Genomic DNA, 21,499 nt, shown 5'->3' with positions numbered 1-21,499 from the left:
TATGATAGTTCCCTTTTGCAATATTGCCAACATTCTGATCCTGTTGACAGATAGTTAAAATAGTTTGAGACTGTGCCATATTTTAACTAGGCACGTGTTAAAACTGCTACTGGCCTTAAATGCAGGCAGTTCTTATTTTTATTAACTGTCCAGATTTTTTGTGTTTAAGGTAAGGAAAAGTACAGACATTGGGGAGATGAGCAGCCAGGTGTAGGGGCACGGGGAGTTAGCAAGTTATGTGGTTTCAGGGAAAGAGTTTTAGTTGTGGGACCTGGGGGCTGTGCGCTCAGTGTTGTGAGGGGGAACCTAGTGCCTCTATACTGAGGCATTAACGTGTTAAGTGCTCCCCTGGCACTGCTCCCTCAGCTTCCAGCACACCCCACGACCACCACTGCACCCTTGTGCTTTCATCTTACTAAGGACATAATTTTTATTCAGCATGTCACGTAGAGAGTAAAATAAATATCAGTGTGGGGTTCCTATCACTCCTGTTCTAATCCGCTCTACTCCATGCTGATTGGGCCTCAACTGGAGTATTGTGTCCATTTCTGAGCACCACATTTCAGGAAAGAGGTGAACAAACTGGAAAAGGTCCAGAGGAGAGAAACAAAAATGATTAAAGGTCTGGAAAACATGACATATGAGGGAAGATTGAAAAAATTGGGTTTGTTTAGTCTGGAGAAGAGAAGACTGAGGGGGAACATAGTTTTATGTACTTGAAAACTTGTTTGAAACAGTTTGGGATCCATATTTTATTAGGTTTAGTTTATCTATATTTTTCATCATACCTGAAGAGTTTTAAAATACATGATGATAGCACTCCAACAGTGGTGAATTGTGGACTACTGGGAACTCCAACATGTTAGCTTCAGGGGACTTTCTCAGGTGCTCGTTAGGCCTGTCTTCCATACAGGAGAAAATCATTGAAGCCACACCATTTCAGGCATTTGTAATACAAACTAGCTATCATTTGCATGCAGAATGGTCTACAATTCTACAGTATAACCACTCCAACTCATATTAATCTATTAGTCTAATATTTCATTTGTTCTTTGAGATCCTCTTAACCTCTGTAGAACCACATTGATGATACTGGCTACTTTAGCTGCTACCATGGCTGTCATATTTTGCTGCTATGAATCCTCTCTGAGAGATCGTTTGACTTTACCGTTTTATTGTTACAGCTTATTAGTAAGGTCCATTTTGTTGTTTACTGGATGTAATAATCAAAGAAATACTGGAACGTACAACAACTTCCACTGAAACAAGCCTTGTTATTTCTTTTTTAAAAGAGAACTACAGTATTTTCCTCTGAACAGTGCAGTATAGGGCATTGTCTTCTGTATCCAAATCAACCAGTTGTGTATTAGGAAAAACTAAACTCAGTAATTCTGACAAGGTTGTTGGTTTAATACAACATTGTGAGAGAGAGGGTTGTTTTCCTCTTTCTCATGACCTACTTTACCGAGCAGCTGATGCACTGTTGAAACTTGCTAGATTGTGGAGTAGTTTATCAGATGACATTTTAAGTCTTTAGAAATTGTATGTATTCAGGCTAAAATGTGACTTTTGTAACTCTGTCTTTGCACTCATCAGTAAGTAGTAAGCAGTCTTCTTTGGAGAAACCACTTTGTATGATTTAGCATTGCACTATAGCAAACTAGAACATTTATGTAACTCCTTGTAAGCCTGAAATTAGGACAGATGTCAGTAACCTAGATGTTAGAAGATTTTTGAGCACTGGCCAGGTAGACATGACACACAGTTCTGTATGCCTGTTTTAAGTAGTTCATATATAAATTGGCTGTACATTATACATATTCTACTGGATATTGGGAGATCTACACTTATATCTTTAGATGTTAATTTGTCAAATTACCTTTTGATTCTTAAATTGGTTTTCCAGTGTATATAGCTATACTTAATGCACAGACAACTAAGAATGAAGCCTGCTGAAATCCCTATATCTTAGATTCCTTTAAAGTCTATCAAGCATTGGTGAAAATGGATCCCAGAGTTGAAAGTATATTACAAACTAATAGCTTTTGTTAAGTGTCATTGATTCTTCAGAGTTTCTTAAAAGCTATGATAAAACTTCATGTCTTTGCTTTTTCCTTCATGATATTGCCTCAGACTGTAGAAATTGCATACCCTGTCACAGAAGAGACAGAACTGTTTGCAGAGTAATTAGTAATTTTGGTGGGGCAGGGATTGTAAATGCACATACATACTGTTTTGGGTACAGTTTTCTTCAAATCCACAGTATAGAAGCCCCTTCCGTAATCCCTTCCCCGTCCTTCATTACTACTTTCCGCTTGCTGGTGGTTACAGAAAATAAGCTTCTTGTGGTTTCCCTAAATGAGAGTAGAGTTTAGGTTCAAATTTTGATCACTTTCTCTTATTTAAATGAGTGTGTGAGAGAGAGAAAAAATCTATTTGTTTTTATCTGATTTTAAATGTTCCATTTGTTTGTTTCTCACCAGGGAGACTGCAGCTATGAACTGGAAATTCAGCCTTATTTAAATATGGACGATGTTAAAACCTCAAATGCTCAAAGGAGTAAATGTCTTTCCACCAGCAACTCCAAGGCTCAGAAAGCATTTTCATCCAGAAAAAACGTGACACGAGGATCAAAAGTAAAACTTGGTTCATATTCCTTAAGCGAACTTGATACAGAATGTATTTCACTGTTTAAAACATCCAACTTCAAGACCACAAAAAGAACATCTGCATTAAATTTGAAAGTGCCTGCACCGTGTACAGAAGTTAACACTTTAGATTCTTTTTCAACTGCAGAGGACCCTGTTTCTGAATGTACTGTACATAAAAGTCTACCAGATGATAACAGAGAAAATGTGACATTTCACTTAAATGAACTTACTGCCCCAAGTGATCTCAGTGGAAATGTCACTAGTTGTGCAAATGAAATAGTAAAGGAATGTCAACCTGTAAATCAAGCCTGTAGTTCACTGGACAGAAACTGTGCAGATTCTGGTTACAGTAGCTTCACAGAAGAGAAATCACCAGTTTCATGTAGCTTGTTTTACCTACCTGAAGCAGCATTGGATTCATTTGCACTCACAACTCCAGCTGAGGATCCTTCATTGATAAAAATATTAACAAATGTAAAAAGGCTTTTGTCACAGTCTCCTCCACCTTTGAATAAACTCCACGATTGTGAAGGATTGGAGAGAACCAGAGAAAATGAAATCCAGCAGCCTGTTCCTTTTCAAAAAGTTATTTCCAGCACATTCACAGAGGGATTGCAGGGCAAAACCTCTGTCTCTTTCACAGAGTTCCAGAATCCATCACTTCCCCCTCAGAAATGCTCAGAATCAAATGTCTCCAGTAAATTGTGTTCCTCTATAAGTAATTGTCATTCAGAACCAAGCTTCCTTTCTGAGACTTTTGTTGGCAAGACAAATAATGGTGTTAGCTGGGACGACATCTTCAGCTGTGACAATGGAGAGCACACAGAAATTCAAAAGGACAATCTGACAATGGTAGATCATGCTCTGACAAATAGCCTTTCGAACAGAAATTCGGTTGATGGGCATAAAGAAGATTCTGAAAAGTTCCAGGAAAATATGACCATTGACCAAGATGAGAGCATAAATTTATTTGAAGATGAACATTTTTCTGATGCTAACAACACAAGCCTTTCTAAGTACAATTGCAACAAACTTTTAATGACATCAGATTTGTGTGATAAAGATGCACCAAGTGCTGGACAAATTTCTGAAGGGCATATTTCAGATGAGTGCTTTCTAGACAGTGATGCAAACCCCAAGGAATCATTAATAAGCTATAGAACCAGAACTTTGAAAATATCTGAAAATATGAATATTATAAGCAAACAGTTTCTGGATAATGAAGATCTTTATGACTATTCTCAGGAATTGTTCTCTGTTAACTTTGATCTAGGGTTTTCTATTCAAGAGTCTGAGGATGAACAGACAGATATGAATAGTAGTAGTATTCAAAACTCAGATGGTATCTTTGGCACTCATGTAGATGTTAAACCTACTACCGGTGAAAATGAGTTACCAAATGATAACTTGAGACATCCATCTCCACCAAAATTGAAAGATGAAAGCATTGCAGGAACAAACTCTTCTACACCATTGTCCTCCCAAAATCAGAGAACTAATCGAGTAAAACTGACTGAAAACTGTATCCCAATCATTTCTCCTATGAAGCTAACAAAAGAAAAGGAACATGGATCATATAATTCTTTAGCTTCTGCATTTTCCACACCGAAAGGTAGAAAGGTTATGAATGTTAAAGTCCTCAAAAGAATTTCTATGAATGCTTTTTCTAGAGTCAGGCAGGAAATTCCCCAGATGCTGCCTACAAATAAAGTAAATACCAATACTGTTAAAGTCTTGCTAAATTCAACTTTTGATACACCAGACCTCCCCTCAGGAAAGACTGAAAACCTTGACCATAAACACCTTCATGTTCCACAGAAGTTTCCTGTTGAAGGTAAGGTGTCAGGTGTAGTTAATTAAAAGGTTGCTCATACTTCCATTTAAAAAAAAAATCTTCCTGTAGAATTCAATAATTCATAGATCCTCAACCTTTAGGTTGTGACATCAGGAGTGTGGGAAAAATCACAACCCCTAGATTTCTTGGGGTGGGTGGGAGGGGCAACTTTTATGGCTAGGTGAGGATGGTCCCCAAAACTCTCTTGGATGATTAACACAGTATGGATAACATTGTATGCAGATTGCCAGAACATCAGCTAATAACTCCTATCAGTTTTACTAATAGGAATAAATTACTTTCTCATCACCCTTGAGCTATCATAAATGAAAGAATTATTCTTTGTTCAATAAGGGTTCCTTTGGATTACAGCTGAGAATGTGTTTTTTATTGGAAGCATTCAGACTCAGCAGTGGGTTATACAATCTGATTTTTGAGGGAAGAAGGAAGAGAAATGTTTGAGCATAATCCTAAGGAACTTTTAGTTTTTATAAAGCTTGCCTCAGATTTCACTTGGCTTTTCTTGGTTAACATGCAGAATACCTATTTAAACGTTTCTGTTTCAGGCTGAATGACTGAGTACTGCAGCAGTTGCAATCTAGGTTAAACCTCTAAAATCTGTGCACACGTACTGATAGTGTGAACATGTGAGATGCAGTTATGTGAACTGTAGCTGCCTTTAAAGCCTCTTTTTAATCCTCTGTGTCTTATTTGTAATCATCCTGATCTGTTACTGTGTAACCCCTAAATCCATGCCTTCACATTTCTGTATCATTGTTCTAAATGGGACAGAAATTGTATTGACAGATCTGTTTCATTTTAATTGCACTGTGACTGACTTGCATGGTAAATATTTCCTGACGACAACTTCTGCTGGAACGTGGGTTGCTTTTATAAATGTCAGTTTATAAAGGTCTCTGTCTCTCTCTTTCTCCCCCACTCTGTATGTGTGTGTGTATCTCTCTCCCTCTCTATCTATCTAGATAGATGTATTGTTCTAGGTGCATCTATACCACAAAATTCATAAATTCCATAATCCTGTCCTTAAAAGCCCAAAACTTCCCAACTGATCAGGGCCACCAGTCTTCTCTTCCCTCCTCTGTCCCTCCAGTCCCACTTATCGCAAAATAACCTTGAACTGCTTGTGACAATAATCAAGATCGAATGTTCTTCTTCGAGTGATTGCTCATGTGTATTCCACAGTAGGTGTGTGTGCTCGCCATGTGCACCGGTGCTGGATGTTTTTTCTTTAGCAGTACCCGTACTGGGGGAGCACAGTGGTGACCCTTGGAGTGGCTCCTGTATATTGCACTATAAAGGGAGCTACATGCTCCCCCGACCCTCAGTTCTGTTTTGTCGCCAGTGAAGGTAGTAAGAACTTTGTGCTCCAGCTCTGCTGCAGCTTTTCTTCTCAACCTTAGTGGTACCATTTGTGGATTGTTTACTTCAGTTGTTAGAGTGGGCTTGGGGCATGCCCCAAACCCCAGGCTTCAAGTCATGTGACTCCTGTTGCCATTCTATGCCTAGGAGTGACCCGCACGATGAGTGTCTCCACTGCCTTGGTGAGACTCACATCAGCGTCGGTTGCAAGATCTGGAGGTTGTTTAAGCCAAGGACTAAGGAGTGACACATTAGACTTAGAGCTCTCCTGATGGAGTCGGCGCTGGCCCCAACTCCGGCGTGCTGAGCAGACTCCGCACCTGCTGCTGCGTCGTCTGGGCGTAGCAAGGCCCCCTCGACCAACCGTCACTGCTTTCCCTCCAAGAAACAAGGGAAGGGCCCTACCTTGCAGCAATGCCGAGACAAGGATAGAGGGGAGGCTGGTCCTGCTGCGGGCAGCCCTCGATCCCCCTTGGGCTCAAGGCCTCCGGCTTGGGTTGAGTGGAGCAGCCCGATGCCGTCCATGCACGCATCCCCACTGGTACAGATGCTGTCGATGCCAGAGGCAATGCAGGCTGCAAAAGACATCATGAGCCTGCCAATCCCAGGCATGCAGCAGGGGATGAGCCGACGGGCCCCCGTTCCCGCGGCAAGCCTCCTTTGGGTGCACATCAAGCCTCCCTGGTGGGACACAGTCCCACTCCGAGGGCCACTTCCCGCACCACTCGGCGCTCAGCGACCAGTCTTCCTATAGCATGCGCCCACCCTCGATGCCGGCCAGGCCATCCCGGCCACTGCCCAGACGGGAGCCTCAGGGACCTTCGACGCTGCCTGCCAGCGAGCGTAGGCACCGGGGAGGCTCCCCTTCGTGGCGTGACTACCACAGCCACTCTCGATGGGATAGATGTCGTCGTTCCTATTCCGCTTCCCACTCGCCTAGATGTCGCGCTCAAGGTTCCCCCCGGCAATGCCTCGGCACAGGGGCTCTGGACTTCCCGACACCGTCACTGGTACCCAAGCAGCACTTTGGGCAGGTACCGTTACTCGACATTAAGGTCTGGATCCAGAGGGAGATGGCATCGCAAGCACCGCCGCTCCTACCTCTCTCGCGAGACAACGTGCTCGACGGTGGCCTCAGCATCCAGCCGCCTGTCCTCGGTCCACGCTGCTCATCCGAGACAGATAGTGCCACCGGGCTCCCAGCCGGGTCAGTGGCAAGGGGTCCCGTGACAAGGGCAGTGGTGCCAATGGGCCCCATGGCCACTGATGCCTGCCCAGATGAGAACCCACTCGGTTGCCAGAGCGTCTCAGGCTCCATCGTCCTAGTCCGGACGCCTGCGAGACAAGTCGGCAGGCCAAGAGTCAGCGGATCCACACACGGACTCTGATCTGGGGCTCGACCCCCCCGGTATCGACCGAGTCCCTCAGCTCTATGTGGGCCCTTTCCAGCACACCAGATGACACCATAACGGCACCTCCACCTTCAGTCCCACAGGAGGACTTCAAGGTGTACCAAGACCTGCTAAAGCGGGTGGCATCCAGCCTTCAGCTGCAGGCCGAGGAGATGGAGGGCCCGTCCAATTCCCTCTTCAATGTGTTGTCTCCTTCGGCACCGGGCCACGTGGCTCTGCCCCTGCACCAGGGTATAGCCAACATTTCTAACATCCTGTGGCAAACTCCTGCCTCCTTGGCACCAATCTCCAAGAAGGCTGAGAGGAAGTACTTTGTGCCAGCCAGGGACCACGAATACCTCTATTCCCACCCAGCACCTAACTCACTTGTAGTAGAGTTGGTGAATTACAGGGAGCGACAGGGCCAGCCCACGCCCACCCCCAAAAATAAGGACACCTGATGACTGGACTCCTTCGGTAGACAGCTTTATTCCTTTGCCAGTTTCCAGCTTAGGGTAGCCAACCACCAGGCCTTACTGAGCAGATATAACTTTAACCTTTGGGAGTCTCTGTCTAAGTTTTGAGGCCCTCCTCCCAGATCAGGACAGGAAGGACTTCAAGGGGGCAGTGGTGGCTAAAGCGGCCCTGCAAGCGGTGGCGGATGCAGCAGACACTGTGACCCGCTCGATGGCTTCTGCAATTTCCATGCGTAGGGCATCGTGGCTTCTCTTGTTGGGTCTGTCGTTGGAGGCCCAATCCCTGATGCAGGACCTTCCATTCAATGGAAGGGCACTCTTTGCGGACCAGACAGACATCAGACTGCAGGGGATAAAGGATTCCTGTACCACCCTGCAGACCTTGGGCCTCTATGTCCCTCCGGCTAAGGACAGGGCCAGGCCGCAACTGTTGGCTCAACCTGCGAGGAGCAGATATGAGCCCCCGCATAAGAGACCAAACAGTCCCACTCTGCCCCACAGCCTGGACCTTCTAAGGGCAAGAGACAGGGGAAGAGGCGGTTTTGACTGTTTGCAGCGGGGCACCGGGCCAGTTGCCACGGAGACCCCCCCAGTTAATAAAGTTTGTGTTCTGCAAACGTTTGTCTGCCTTCCGCATGGCGTGATCCGGTATAACATCGGACCAATGGGTCCTCAGCACCATTTCCAGGGGCTACATGTTGCAGTTCACCTCATCCCCACCAAACCCCCCCACCCTCCCTGGTAGTCCTCAGAGACCCAGAGCACACCCTCCTCCTAGGTCAGGAGGTGAACCGTCTTCTGCACCTGGAGTCGGTGGAAAGAGTACCAGTAGAATTCCGAGGCAAAGGGTTCTACTCCCGGTTCTTCCTGATCCCTAAAGCCAAAGGGGACCTCAGACCCATCTTGGACTTCTGGGGCCTAAACCGTTTTCTGGCCCACTCCAAATTCCTTATGGTGTTCCTGGCCTCTCTTATCCCCTCCCTGGAGCCAGGGGATTGGTATGCGTCCCTGGACCTCTAGGATGCGTACTTTCACATCCATATTTTCAAGGGGCACAGGCGCTTCCTTCACTTCTTAGTGGGGTCAGACCACTATCAGTTTGCAGTCCTCCTGTTTGGCCTGTCTGTGGCACCCAGGGTTTTCACAAAGTGTATGGCTGTGGTAGCGGCCTACCTCAGGAGAGAGGGGGTCCAGATCTTCCCAAGCCTGGACGATTGGCTTCTCAAGGGCAACATGAGTTCCAAGATAAAGGCCCATGTGGGGCTGCTCCTCTCGACATACGCCAGTCTCGGCCTAGTGGTGGATGAGATCAAATCAACCTTAGTTCCAGTTCAGCGCATAGAGTTCATTGGAGCACTACTGGACTCCTCGACGGCCACAGCCTCTCTCCCCACAGACAGGTTCGAGGCACTGAAAGATCTCATCGCCTCGGTCACGGCCTTCCCGGTGACAATAGCGAGAGAGTGCCTTCGAATTCTGGACCACATGGCGGCAAGTACGTATGTGGTCCACCATGCCAGATTCAGAATGAGGCCCCTCCAGTTCTGACTAGCCTCCCAATTCTCTCAGGCCTGTGAACGGCTGGACAAGGTTCTCACAGTTCCGTCCCTGATACTGGCTTCCCTTCCATGGTGGTTTTACCCAAGCAATAGGCTGCAAGGGATTCCTCTTCGGGATGCCAGCTCATCTGTAGACCCAGTAACCGACGCGTCAGACTTGGGCTGGGGGGGCCCACACAGGGAACACACAGACTCAAGGGACGTGGTCGATCCCGAATCTGTCCTCCACATAAAGGGCAAAGAGCTCAGAGCAGTGAGGTTGTCTTGCGTAGCCTTCCACACACACCTTTGCGGCAAGGTGGTCAGAGTCCTCACGGACAACACTGCTGTCATGTACTATATCAACAGGCAAGACGCGACTTGCTCCCTGGCCCTCTGCCGGGAAGCTCTGAGCCTGTGGGAGTTCTGTATAGCCCACAATATCTCTCTGAGGGCTGTACACCTCCTGGGCGTCCGCAATACGCAGGCGGATTGCCTCAGCAGCATTTCTCCCCTCAATACGAGTGGTCGCTCCACTCGGAGGTCGCTCACTGGCTCTTCCGAGAGTGGGGAGTTCCCCAGGTTGACCTCTTTGCAACTTGCCAGAACCAGTGTTGCCCTCGGTTCTGCTCCAGAGGCTGGGTAGGGAGGGGTGCGATCTCCAATGCGTTCCTCCCGTGGTGGTCAGGCGAGCTCCTTTATGCTTTCCTGCCATTTCCCCTCATCGACAAAGTCCTGCAAAAGATAAAAGCAGATAAGGTGAGAGTCATCCTCATAGCCCCAGTGTGGGCCCGCCAGCTCTAGTACAGGACCCTTCTTCACCTTTTGGTGGCGCCCCCGAGGATGCTGCCACTGCGCCCGGACCTCCTCTCCCAGGATGGGGACCGCCTCCTCCATCTCAATCTAGCTGCGCTCCACCTGACAGCGTATTTGCTCTATGGCTAGACGAGGAGGAGGGCAAGTGTTCGGAGCAGGTAAGGCGGGTCCTCCTGGAAAACAGGAAGCTGTCCACGTGCCAGACGTACCTGGTGAAGTGGTCCAGGTTCTCCAAGTGGGCGAATGGGCGAGGAGTTTCCCCCTCCTCTGCACCCCTCCAGCTCATTCTAGATTACCTCCTGTCCCTTAGAGCCCAAGGACCAGCACCCGCGTTGGTCAGGGTACACCTGGTGGCCATATCGGCCTTCCACCCGCCAGTGCAAGGGCATTCGGTCTTCTCCTGCTCTATGACCTCCCGTTTCCTGAAGGGCCTCGACCGTTCATTTCTGTACGCTAGACCCCTCGTGCCGCAATGGAACCTAAACCTGTTTTTGTCCCAACTCATGGGGCCTCCCTTTTGAGCCCCTGGCCACGTGTTCCTGGTCTCACCTCTCATGGAAGGTGACCTTGTAGCGATCACGTCGGCCCGGCGGGTCTCGGAACTTAGGGCCTTGACCTTGGAGCCCCCCATACGGTCTTCCACAGGGATAAAGTCCAGTTTCGCCCACACCCAGCATTCCTCCCGAAGGTGGTCTCCGCCTTCCATATGGAACAGAGCATCTTTCTCCCAGTGCCCTGTCCTAAGCCCCATTCCTCCAACGAGCAACACCGCCTCCACACGCTTGATGTGCATAGGGTGCTGGCCTTTTATCTGGAACGGACTAAGCTGTTGAGGACATCCTCACAACTTTTTGTCGCCTTGGCTGAGAGAGTGAAGGGGCAGCCTATCTCCACCCAGCGTCTTTCCTGCCGGATCACCTCATGCATACACATATTACGATCTGGCAGGGATTCCCCCGCCTCCGATCTTTAGGGCACGCTCTACAAGGGCTCAGGCCTCATCAGCTGCCTACGTAGACCATGTCCCTATCCAAGACATTTGTAGGGCAGCCACTTGGGCCTCAGTTCACACATTTACTTTGGATTACACTATTGTCTCCCAGTCTAGGGACAACGCTGGATTCGGCAGGGCAGTATTCCGTCCCGGTCTATCGTGAACTCCTCCCCACCTCCAACAGATAGAGCTTGGAATCACCTACACGAGCAAACAATCAAAGAAGAAAGAACAGTTACCTGTTCCGTAACTGGCATTCTTCGAAATGTGTTGCTTGTGTCTATTCCACACCCCGCTCTCCTTCCCCTCTGTCGGAGTTGTCCGGCAAGAAAGAACCGAGGGTGGCGGGAGCTCATAGCGCCCCTTATAGTGCGATATACAGGTACCACTCCAGGGATCGCCACGGTGCTCCCCCAGTATGGGTACTGCTAAGGAAAAAACTTCTGGCACCAGTGCACATGGTGAGCACGCACACCTACTGTGGAATAGACATGAGCAACACATCTCGAAGAACGCCAGTTACGGAACAGGTGACTGTCCTTCACTGAACCTGATTCCTAGGGAATACTGAGGTTTGCATCATGGTTTCATCATTACTCTTAAATGTTGAAAATAACCCACTGCTGAGCAGTCTTTTCTTGCAACTGAAGAGTCTTTCTTTTCTCCCCCTACGCCTGCTCCGCACCTTCTCAGTCTCTCCGGTTACTGGATTCTCTCAAGTCTCTTATAGACTCATAGACTCTAGGACTGGAAGGGACCTCGAGAGGTCATCGAGTCCAGTCCCCTGCCCTCATGGCAGGACCAAATACTGTCTAGACCATCCCTGATAGACATTTATCTAACCTACTCTTAAATATCTCCAGAGATGGAGATTCCACAACCTCCCTAGGCAATCTATTCCAGTGTTTAACTACCCTGACAGTTAGGAACTTTTTCCTAATGTCCAACCTAAATCTCCCTTGCTGCAGTTTAAGCCCATTGCTTCTTGTTCTATCATTAGAGGCTAAGGTGAACAAGTTTTCTCCCTCCTCCTGATGACACCCTTTTAGATACCTGAAAACTGCTATCATGTCCCCTCTCAGTCTTCTCTTTTCCAAACTAAACAAACCCAATTCCTTCAGCCTTCCTTCATAGGTCATGTTCTCAAGACTTTTAATCATTCTTGTTGCTCTTCTCTGGACCCTCTCCAATTTCTCCACATCTTTCTTGAAATGTGGTGCCCAGAACTGGACACAATACTCCAGTTGAGGCCTAACCAGCGCAGAGTAAAGCAGAAGAATGACTTCTCGTGTCTTGTTTACAACACACCTTGTTTGTTTTTGTTTTGTTTGTTTTTGTCAGAAACATAGGTTCCTTGTAGAATCTGTCTGAGGCACATTTCTGGGACTCACACTTCTCCCTGTGCTATGTCTATATCTGGTCAATCTTCAGAATGTTTGAGCAAGCAACTTCAGTAAACACTTAAATTCGCTAAATTAAAAAAGACTAGTTAAAATTAAACCTAGTAAAAAAAAAAATAGAGTTAGTGAATTTGGTCAGTTATTTCCAACTAGAACAAGATGTAGTGAATAATCATAGAAACACATGTCCCTTGATCTGCTGGCAGTGCCCCTACTTATACAGCCCAAAATGCTGTTAGCCTTCTTGGCAACAAGGGCACACTGCTGACTCATATGCCAGCAGATCGAGGGACATGATCATTTCCCTCTGTTTGGCATTGGTGAGGCCTCATCTGGAGTACTGTGTCCAGTTTTGGGCCCCACACTAGAAGAAAGATGTGGAAAAATTAGAAAGAGTCCAGTGGAGGGCAACAAAAATTATTAGCAGGCTAGAGCACATGACTTGTGAGTAGAGACTGAGTGAACTGGGATTGTTTAGTTTGCAGAAGAGAAGAGTGAGGGGGGATTTGATAGCTGCTTTCAACTACCTGAAAGGGGGTTCCAAAGAGGATGGATCTAGACTGTTCTCAGTGGTACCTGATGACAGACCAAGGAGTAATGGTCTCAAGTTGCGGTGGGGGAGGTTTAGGTTGGATATTAGGAAAAACTTTTTCACTAGGAGGATGGTGAAGCACTGGAATGGGTTACCTAGGGTGGTGGTGGAATCTCCTTCCTTAGAGGTTTTTAAGGTCATGCTTGATAACGCTCTGGCTGGGATGATTTAGCTGGGGATTGGTCCTGCTTTGAGCAGGGGGTTGGACTGGATGATCTTCTGAGGTCCCTTCCAACCCTGATATTCTATGATTCTAGCCATAGAGTACCTACTCTGTAGCAGTGCATGGGATTCTTCCGTCCGACTCTGCACTTGTCCTTGTTGAACCTCAACAGATTTCTTTTGGCCCAATCCTCTAATTTGTCAGATGCCTCTGTATCCTATCCCTACCTTCCAGCGTATCTACTACTGCTCCCAGTTTCATGTCATCTGCAAACTTGCTGAGGGTGCAGTCCACGCCATCTTCCAGATCATTAATGAAGATATTGAACAAAACCGGCCCCAGGACCGACCCTTGGGGCACTCTGCATGATACCGGCTGCCAACTACACATGGATCCATTGATCACTACCCGTTGAGCCTGACGATCTAGCCAGCTTTCTATCCACCTTACAGTCCATTCATCCAGCCCAGACTTCTTTAACTTGCTGGCAAGAATAAGGATCATTACAATTTAATGTTTGAAGTCCTTGCTATAGAAGTTGTAGGTATTATGACTTATTAGTGCTTCTCCCTAAAGTAATAAAACCAGTGTTCACTTCAATTTTGTTCTGTTGCAAGCACCAAAATTAAAAATAAATAAATAAATAAATAACCTTGCCAATTGTGGCTATAGCAAATCTCAGGCACACCTTGGAGAAAGAAATTAGAGAAGGTGAAAGGACTGCTAAAATAGCCTCTTCATAGCTCTTACTGGCAAATTAGAAAACTCATCAGAGAACATCTCTCGGTCAAGGAACTCCATGTAAGAGTCACAATGGACAGCTATATTTTGGGCAGTATAGGGAATATGGTATCTTTCAGAATACATCAAAGAGGATATAATTCTTTGTAGTTCACTAGAAAATGAATACACAGACTGCTGCAGATTTGGTAAGAAGAGTTTTCAGTCAGTTCCACTTTCCTGGGTGTGCTGAAACAAAAGAAGAATGTGGTGACTAAAAAGAAAATGAATACTTGTTCCCTACTAATATGGGTTTTACCCTCTCTTACTTTATTCCCTCCACTCTGCATCTTCTGTGCTGCATGGGTAATTACTTCAGTGCAAAGGAATACAAGGAAAGTGAGGTTTACAGTGTATCTCAGTAGGAAAATACTTGTTTTGGTTACTAGGGCTAACAGGAACAATACTTAGTACATACATCAATAAGTAAGTAATTTTTTTAGTCCTCTTCAAAGCCAGATAGATTTTGATTGTTTGGTTAGAGCTATATTGTGTTGTGGAGAATACATTTTCTTATGATTGTTATCTGTTTACTGCTCCTCAGTAGGAAGTAGCAGCGAAAGTGAAGAAGAGATTGTTTTCCAAAGGAAAAATAAGAAAAAAGGAAATGTTTTGAAGTCTCCTGATGTGAGTCATTTAAAAAAAAAAAAAAAAAAGAAAGAAAGTTTCATTAAACGCCAAAGCAAAACTCCTATCTGGAATCTGTAATTACATTTTAATTTATTTCTGTTTACCAAGGTTAAGAATAACAGTGATTTTGAATCACCAGTTCATGCTGTCAAGAAGCGTAGGCATCCACTTAACACAGTAAGTAAATGCTTGAACAAGACACAAAGAAAATGTGTAAAAAAAAAAAAAAAAAAAAAGTTTCACTCAGCTTATTTTAAAATGGCAAACACTTTCCCAATCACTATAGAATCTTTCCTACTTAAAGAAAAAAAACTGCTTTGGTGTACTATAAGAGACGCTGACTCACTAACAGAAAGCATGCAAAATGCAGCAAAGTAAAGTTTACAGTGCATTTTTAAATGTGCTGAGGGACAGCATCTCTTGCAAAATGGCCTCCTTTTCATTCTAATGCTAATCTTTAATTTCTCAAATTTTGGCTCTTGGTCACATTTTTGGACGCAAACTTAATTTCTGAAATACTCCCTCCTCAGGGTGAAAGTCCAGCTTTTCTAAAGGTCTTAGAAGATATCTGAAACTTTTTGAAAAACAGCATTTGGAAAATAAAATTGGGGGAGCCAGTCTTAGGGTATGTATGGTAGATTATTTTGCAGAGTAGCTATGCTAGTGTCTTCCTTTCCCCCTCACTCCCCTCTTCCTGCCTCCAAAGCTGTCTGGTCCAGTTGCTAGTTGGATAGATCTCTTCCACATCACTCAAACCAGCATTGCAAATGACATTAACTGGCAACTTTGGCATTCTCTGGAGTGAGGCCCAGCAAGCCAGTTGCTGTCACCCCTGCCCTTCTGGAAATAACAAAGACGATACAATTCTGGGAACTGTTGGATTTCAGTTCCACGGCTCATCTGTATGTTGTCCTTTAATTACAAAGTAAAACTAGAATGAATTTCCAGTTTCAGGTAGGCAAATAGCAGCAGACTCTGCAGTAGCTCGGATGATTTAAACTGAGGCTTGTGTATACAGTTTTTTGCACTGATTTTACAAAATTGTTGTAAAAACTAATTTAATTAAATTTCTACGTACTCCTAGCGTGAACACACTTATATTGGTTTAAGCCAATTTATACCAGTTTAGCCATTTTAATTTAAATACCATTTATATTCAGCAGTATATTTAAAAAATACCAAATGGTTAAATAAAACTGATTTGGGGTTTTAAGATTTTGTTTAAAAAGATAATTGGACAATGAATTAATAGATCTTTTGGCTTGCCTTTTGCAAAACCTAATCAAAGGGAATAGTATTCAGAACTGGAAACAAAGATGCACTTGTTTAAGTTGTTTATAAAGTTAAATCATTTATGTTGGACTTCAAGAACTGGCTCATCAGGGGCCTGCTACAGGACCAAAAACATCTGACCCAAACTCACTAGAATGTTTCTTTTTTCTCTCCCTTTGTCCTCTGAATATCTTATATAAGATGCATATGGAGGTGTATGTGGCAAAGAAATATACATTCACAGTTTTAAGAACAGAGCCTTTCTCCTTATAAGGATTAGTAAAATAAGAGTCGTGCAGTAAGCCCACAAAGCTTTCATATCATATTTGACTTGATCTCTTTTCCAAATGACATACGCTTTCGTCTCCCTTCCTCAAAAATGGATGGTTTCCTTATTTCATTGAAAGATTACTATTAATGTTCTTTATGTGGGAGTATAATAATCAACATATCAGACTCACAGATTACTTAGGTCAGAGATTCTCAAACTAGGGTCATGCCTCCCTTGGGGGTCTTGGAATATATTTTGGGGGTGGGGGGGGAACGGATGCGTGAGAAACCAGAGAGCAGTGGGTGCTGGCCAGGTACCCAGGTCTGAGGGCAGCACCGCCACCAGCTGCAGAGAAGTAAGAGTGGCAATGCCATACTATGCCACCCTTACTTCTGCACTGCCGCTCATGGCAGCACTGCCTTCAGAGCTGGGCAGCCATATATGTACTTGTGTGGCAGGAATGACTACAGACACAAAGGGGGATGGCACAATCAAATAAGTTTGAGAACCACTTTCTTAGATAATAGTTAATATTGAAGAAGAGCAACTTAGTAATTATGGATGGTTACATGACAGTCTTTTTCCTATTCACTGAAGTGTTTGTAACATACTCTAGTCAGACTTATCTAGTGATGAGGGCATGGATTTTCACAAGAAATCAAACAGGACTGTGGATTGCGACATGAGCCGTAAGAGGAAACAACTAAAAGGTGTCAAAAGGCAAAAGAGTGATGACAACTTTATGTTCAAGGTAAGAGCTTTACATGTTGCTGTTGATATGCTTTTTGTATGGATCTTAAAGGCTTGGAATAGTTTACATTTAAATTATAATATAGTTAACTATTAGATTTTGCAATATTATATACACACGTCAAGTCTGATTTCCCCACTCTGGCACTTTGTGTGCAGAAAGTGAGGGCCTGCAAGGATTTTTAAAGTTTAATACTGGCCACTCCAGGCTTGTATTAAACTCTCAAGGTTACAGCTCCTCTCTGACCTTGGATGGGTAGATGCTGCCACCACCCAAGTGCAAAAAATTCCTGTGAAACCAGAAAGGTGCAGTTGGGAATTCCGTCCTGTGGGGTACCCTCAAGCCCTTTCACCCCCCACCCTCCAGGGAAGAGCTGAGAAAGAAAAACAAAGGAAATCATCTGTTGCCACCAGCTAATTAAACAACATATGCACAAACCTCTTAGACACAAAAATCCAATCCTGTTCTTACAAAAGGGTAAATTTTATTAAAAACAAGAAGAGAGAAAATATATCTGGATCTTAGGCTCTTACTAGATTTAAAAATCCCACTTACAAAAATTAAAAGTTACAAGCAAAACAAAAAGCACAGAGGAGTCAACAAGCCAATAAGAAATAACCCTAATCGCGTGTTCCTAGACATTCCCTGATTTACTTACATATCTGGCATTTCAGATAAGCAATCTCTAGATATGATCTGATGGTTTTTCATACCTGGCTTAAAACTTCTCACAGCATAACTGTTCCCCTGTTTCCCGGAGAACCACAACACAGGGACAAAGGGAAGTGTTTTCCCAATTTTAAAAAGTTCTAGCCCTCCCATTGGCTCTTTTGGTCAGGTGCCCACACCTTTCCTTTTACCTGTGGGCTTGTTAACCCTTTATAAATAAAGCAAGTAGAGAACAACCACCAAGAGGGATTCCATAGCCAACTGCTTGGCTGGATGCCCACAAAAGGGAACTACCCCCGCTCTCATTTATCACAACACAACTACATGTGTGTGTAATACTGGAAAACCTAATAAACAGAAATGCTTTTGTGACTTTTCTTAAGCAACTCAGTACATTTTTTTTCTTGTTTAGATTTATATATTCCCCTCTGTTATTCTGAACACAAATAACCAAATTGTGTTAATGTATGAGAAACCAGGCAGTGTGCTCAAGCTGAAGGAAGTAAACCAACAGCTTAAATGGTGAATGTTGATGTCCATGTTTTCTAACTTGTCAGTTTTAATAGTCTAACTTGGGAAATTTATTTAAAAATAAAAATGACATTAAGGATAGTTCTCAAGGCCAGAAGACATGTGACTTAGGACATGTCTACACTTGCCATTTAAAGTGGAAAAAGTCCCATTTTTGCACAATGACTCTTTCCAAGAAAACCACCTTGACGAGAGGCATACAGCTCTTACTGGTGATGCTTTTGCAGTGATGTGCAAGTGAAGACATGTGTTCTTCCTGTTTACAGAGCTTTTAGTCTCTGCAGGATATCCCACAGTGCTTAGGTGACCACTCTGGCCAGCAGCTCTGCTGCTCTGATGCCAGGTAAACAGACATGCTCCCCTCTCCCTGTAAAGCCCTGGGAACTTTGAAACTCCCCTTCCTGTTTTCTTGGCAAGTGCTCACTTATCATCTGGCCAGGTGACAATGCCTGCTCCATGGAGCAAACGATCCCCTGCTTGGAGCAATGCTGAGCTACTGGACCTGATCAGTGTTTGGAAAGAGGAGGCTGTGCCCGCAATCATCCCCCTCCCCGCCCACAAGACCTGTCATCAAAATGGAGAGAGCTGCACTGTGGAATAGCTGCCCTCAGTGCGCGGAAGTGCTGCAAATGTAAACACTCTCTAACACATGTGGAAGTGAGTGAGGCCACAAATCAGCACTTTTCTCTCACCAGTTCACTATCACAATTGAAACTGACAGTGCAAAAACTCCAGTGTAGCCATTGCCTTAGAACTGAGTGCCACAGAATCTTTAACTCTGCCCTGTATGCATATGTGATATGTTATGGCCTTGGGGTACCACTGTATGCCTGTGGCTGTGTCTACACTACAGCTTATGTCGGCTTAATTTATGTCATTCAGAGGTGTGAATAAACCAGCCCCTGTGAGCGACATAAGTTACACCAACATAAGTGCTGGTGTGGACAGCGCTATATTGACGGGAGAGCTTCTTCTGCCGACACAGCTATCACCGCTCGTGGAGGTGGTTTTATTATGTTAACAGGAGAGCTCTCCCACCCATCAGCATAGAGCATCTTCTCCAGACATGCTGCGTTAGTGCAGCTGCAGCACTGTGCATGTATACATGTCCTGTATCTCACTAGGCAACATGTAACAGTTGGACAAATGCTCATTTTTCAGTGATGGGATAATGATGCTGAGTTTGATACATATTTCTTGCACATTTTTAGTAAATTATACAATAAGGTCGGTTCTCAGAACACTGGACCATAATTTTGTTTGCTAAGCTCTCACTGTTTCCATCCCTCATCCTCAGTGGAGGGCGTCCGTGCATTAACAACACAGTCACATTCTGAAACACATTAAAAATGTAAATTGCAAATCACGAGATCCCAAAAAGTTATGTTGTCTCCTCAGAGTGAGACTCAGGGAGGTCTTGTGCATAACCAGGGCCTATGCCATTAAAGGGTTTAAAAAACAGTGACAGTTTAAAGTTAATCCACTACTACCTAGGCATCCAATGTAAAGGAACCTGGGTAGGTTTAGTATAACCACAATAAGCCACGGAGGAACAATGCTTATTGCATTCTGAACAATCTGCAAATGAAGGAGATGCATTGGTATGAATCCTGCTAGGAGGGATTAATCGAGCTTCCTGATCACAAGGGCATGTTTTGTTGCTTCTGGATTGTTCCAGGATAAATATTGGTGCCCAGTCTGCACAGATTGTTAAAATTTAATCCTAGGTCCAACACAAGGAAAGGGCATGACTGAAAGTGATGTTGAGGTTCTTAACTCCATTGGCTATGTTGAATGAGTCTCCTTGGTAAGTGGTACTCAAAGGAGGCAACATCATCCTTGTAATGGAGATCTCTATCAGCCACCAACATATTGTTTTCGTGGGAGTAGGGTTTTGGAGAGGGAAGAGCAGAAATAAGGCCGCTGATTCATCCAGCTGGCACCATCATCTAAGCATTTCTGCAGGTCTGAGACGGAAAGTGCAGTGTCCCTGAAGCAAAATTGGTACAACTCTTTATAACTATATATTCTGTGTACTGATGATATTCCAGCCCATGTGTCATGACCAGGGCTTGAGTGGTGAGGCCTAATGGTCACAGTCAGAGGCCAGGAAAAGAATTGAAGGTCAGAGCCAGGCCAGAAGTCAGAGACAGGGGTCAAAGCCAGGAGCTGAGAGGCAGGTCCATTGCTACAGCTGGCAGGGGAGTCCGCTCTATTGCACGGACACTTCCTGTGACTCCTCCTGGGCTTAAATAGGGGGTTTGGATCAGTCAGAGGGCACTAGGGAAGCTGTCAGTTCAGCCATTCAAGGTGGTACTTCCTGTGGTATTTATCATCACAGGGTCTATGTGACAATGCAAAGGCCCTATTCCAGCTGGTGGGTAGTGGCGTGGAGATGTCAGACATCCTGCATCCCACAGACTGGGTTCTAGTCCTTGCAGATCCTCCCACAATGGTGAGAAGAAGTGTAGAGGATCTCCAAAAGACTCATCATGTCAAGATCACTCTGACACTCAATTTGCATTGGTTATGGGGGCCTATCTTCTATGTCTGATTAGAACACAGACTTGAAGGTCCAGGCATGTCAATAGTACTCTTAAATATTGAAGCAATAAATCATGATCAGTTGTATGAAAAGTGTGCTGAAGGCCAGTGTGATGAGGATATGAGGGTAACTAGCTGGTACCAAATTAAAACCAGTAGAGATGATTCAAGGACCCTGATAATGTCTTATACTCAAATGAAGACCAGACCCTAGATTGATAGTCTCTGGAGTCCAAATGCATGTAGACCTGCAAAGCTTAGGTCAGCTCAGTCATCTTTCCCTAATAGAAGAATTAAGATTAGCCAGCAATTGGCAAGTGGCATTAAGTGCTGTTCTTTGAAGTGAGTGGACCTCCATGTATTTGAGAACTATCAGAAGCCTCTGGCAAAGAAGTGTGAATAATGCCTGTGAGCAAAGTCCTCCCCACTGCTTGATTTAGGCAGCTGAGATAGACAAGGATTGGTCCTAAAAGAAATGGGTCTTGAGAGACTCAGAAAAGCAGATTTTATTTGAAGTACACATGATGCCATCCACAGAGAAAGGTATTCAAGCACTTGGAACCTGTTCTAAACTATATATCTCATTTGTGTGCAGTAAAGTTTACAGTTCAGTATTTTTATATTAAAAAAAATAATAGATTTGGAAAACAAATCACCTTTTGGGAATAATTATGAGATAAATATTAAATACTGGCTTTTCCCATTTATATTGTTTCAGTTTTTACAGTAATATGTTAGTTATGATGAGCAAAAATTAGTTTTCACTGGAGTGCATTATGCTAAATGTCTTTGTGATTTCTCCTTGTCCTCATCTGT

At 44.6% G+C, this 21,499-nt stretch overlaps 1 protein-coding gene across 1 annotated transcript in view; it reads left to right on the top strand.

Annotated features, from left to right (window-relative positions):
• The window catches only part of FANCM (FA complementation group M), a 171,457-nt gene that overhangs the window by 135,040 nt on the left and 14,918 nt on the right, over positions 1-21,499 (top strand). The window contains 4 exon segments of the mRNA XM_050954582.1: positions 2,484-4,485; positions 14,560-14,642; positions 14,754-14,822; positions 16,805-16,939. Of these exon segments, the coding sequence (XP_050810539.1) occupies positions 2,484-4,485; positions 14,560-14,642; positions 14,754-14,822; positions 16,805-16,939 (2,289 nt within the window).

Source organism: Gopherus flavomarginatus, chromosome 5 (genome assembly GCF_025201925.1).
Source record: "Gopherus flavomarginatus isolate rGopFla2 chromosome 5, rGopFla2.mat.asm, whole genome shotgun sequence".
In the NCBI taxonomy this organism is placed as follows: Eukaryota; Metazoa; Chordata; order Testudines; family Testudinidae; genus Gopherus; species Gopherus flavomarginatus.
Note: the sequence above shows the minus strand (reverse complement) of the source record. Positions and strands in the feature narration are given on the sequence as shown.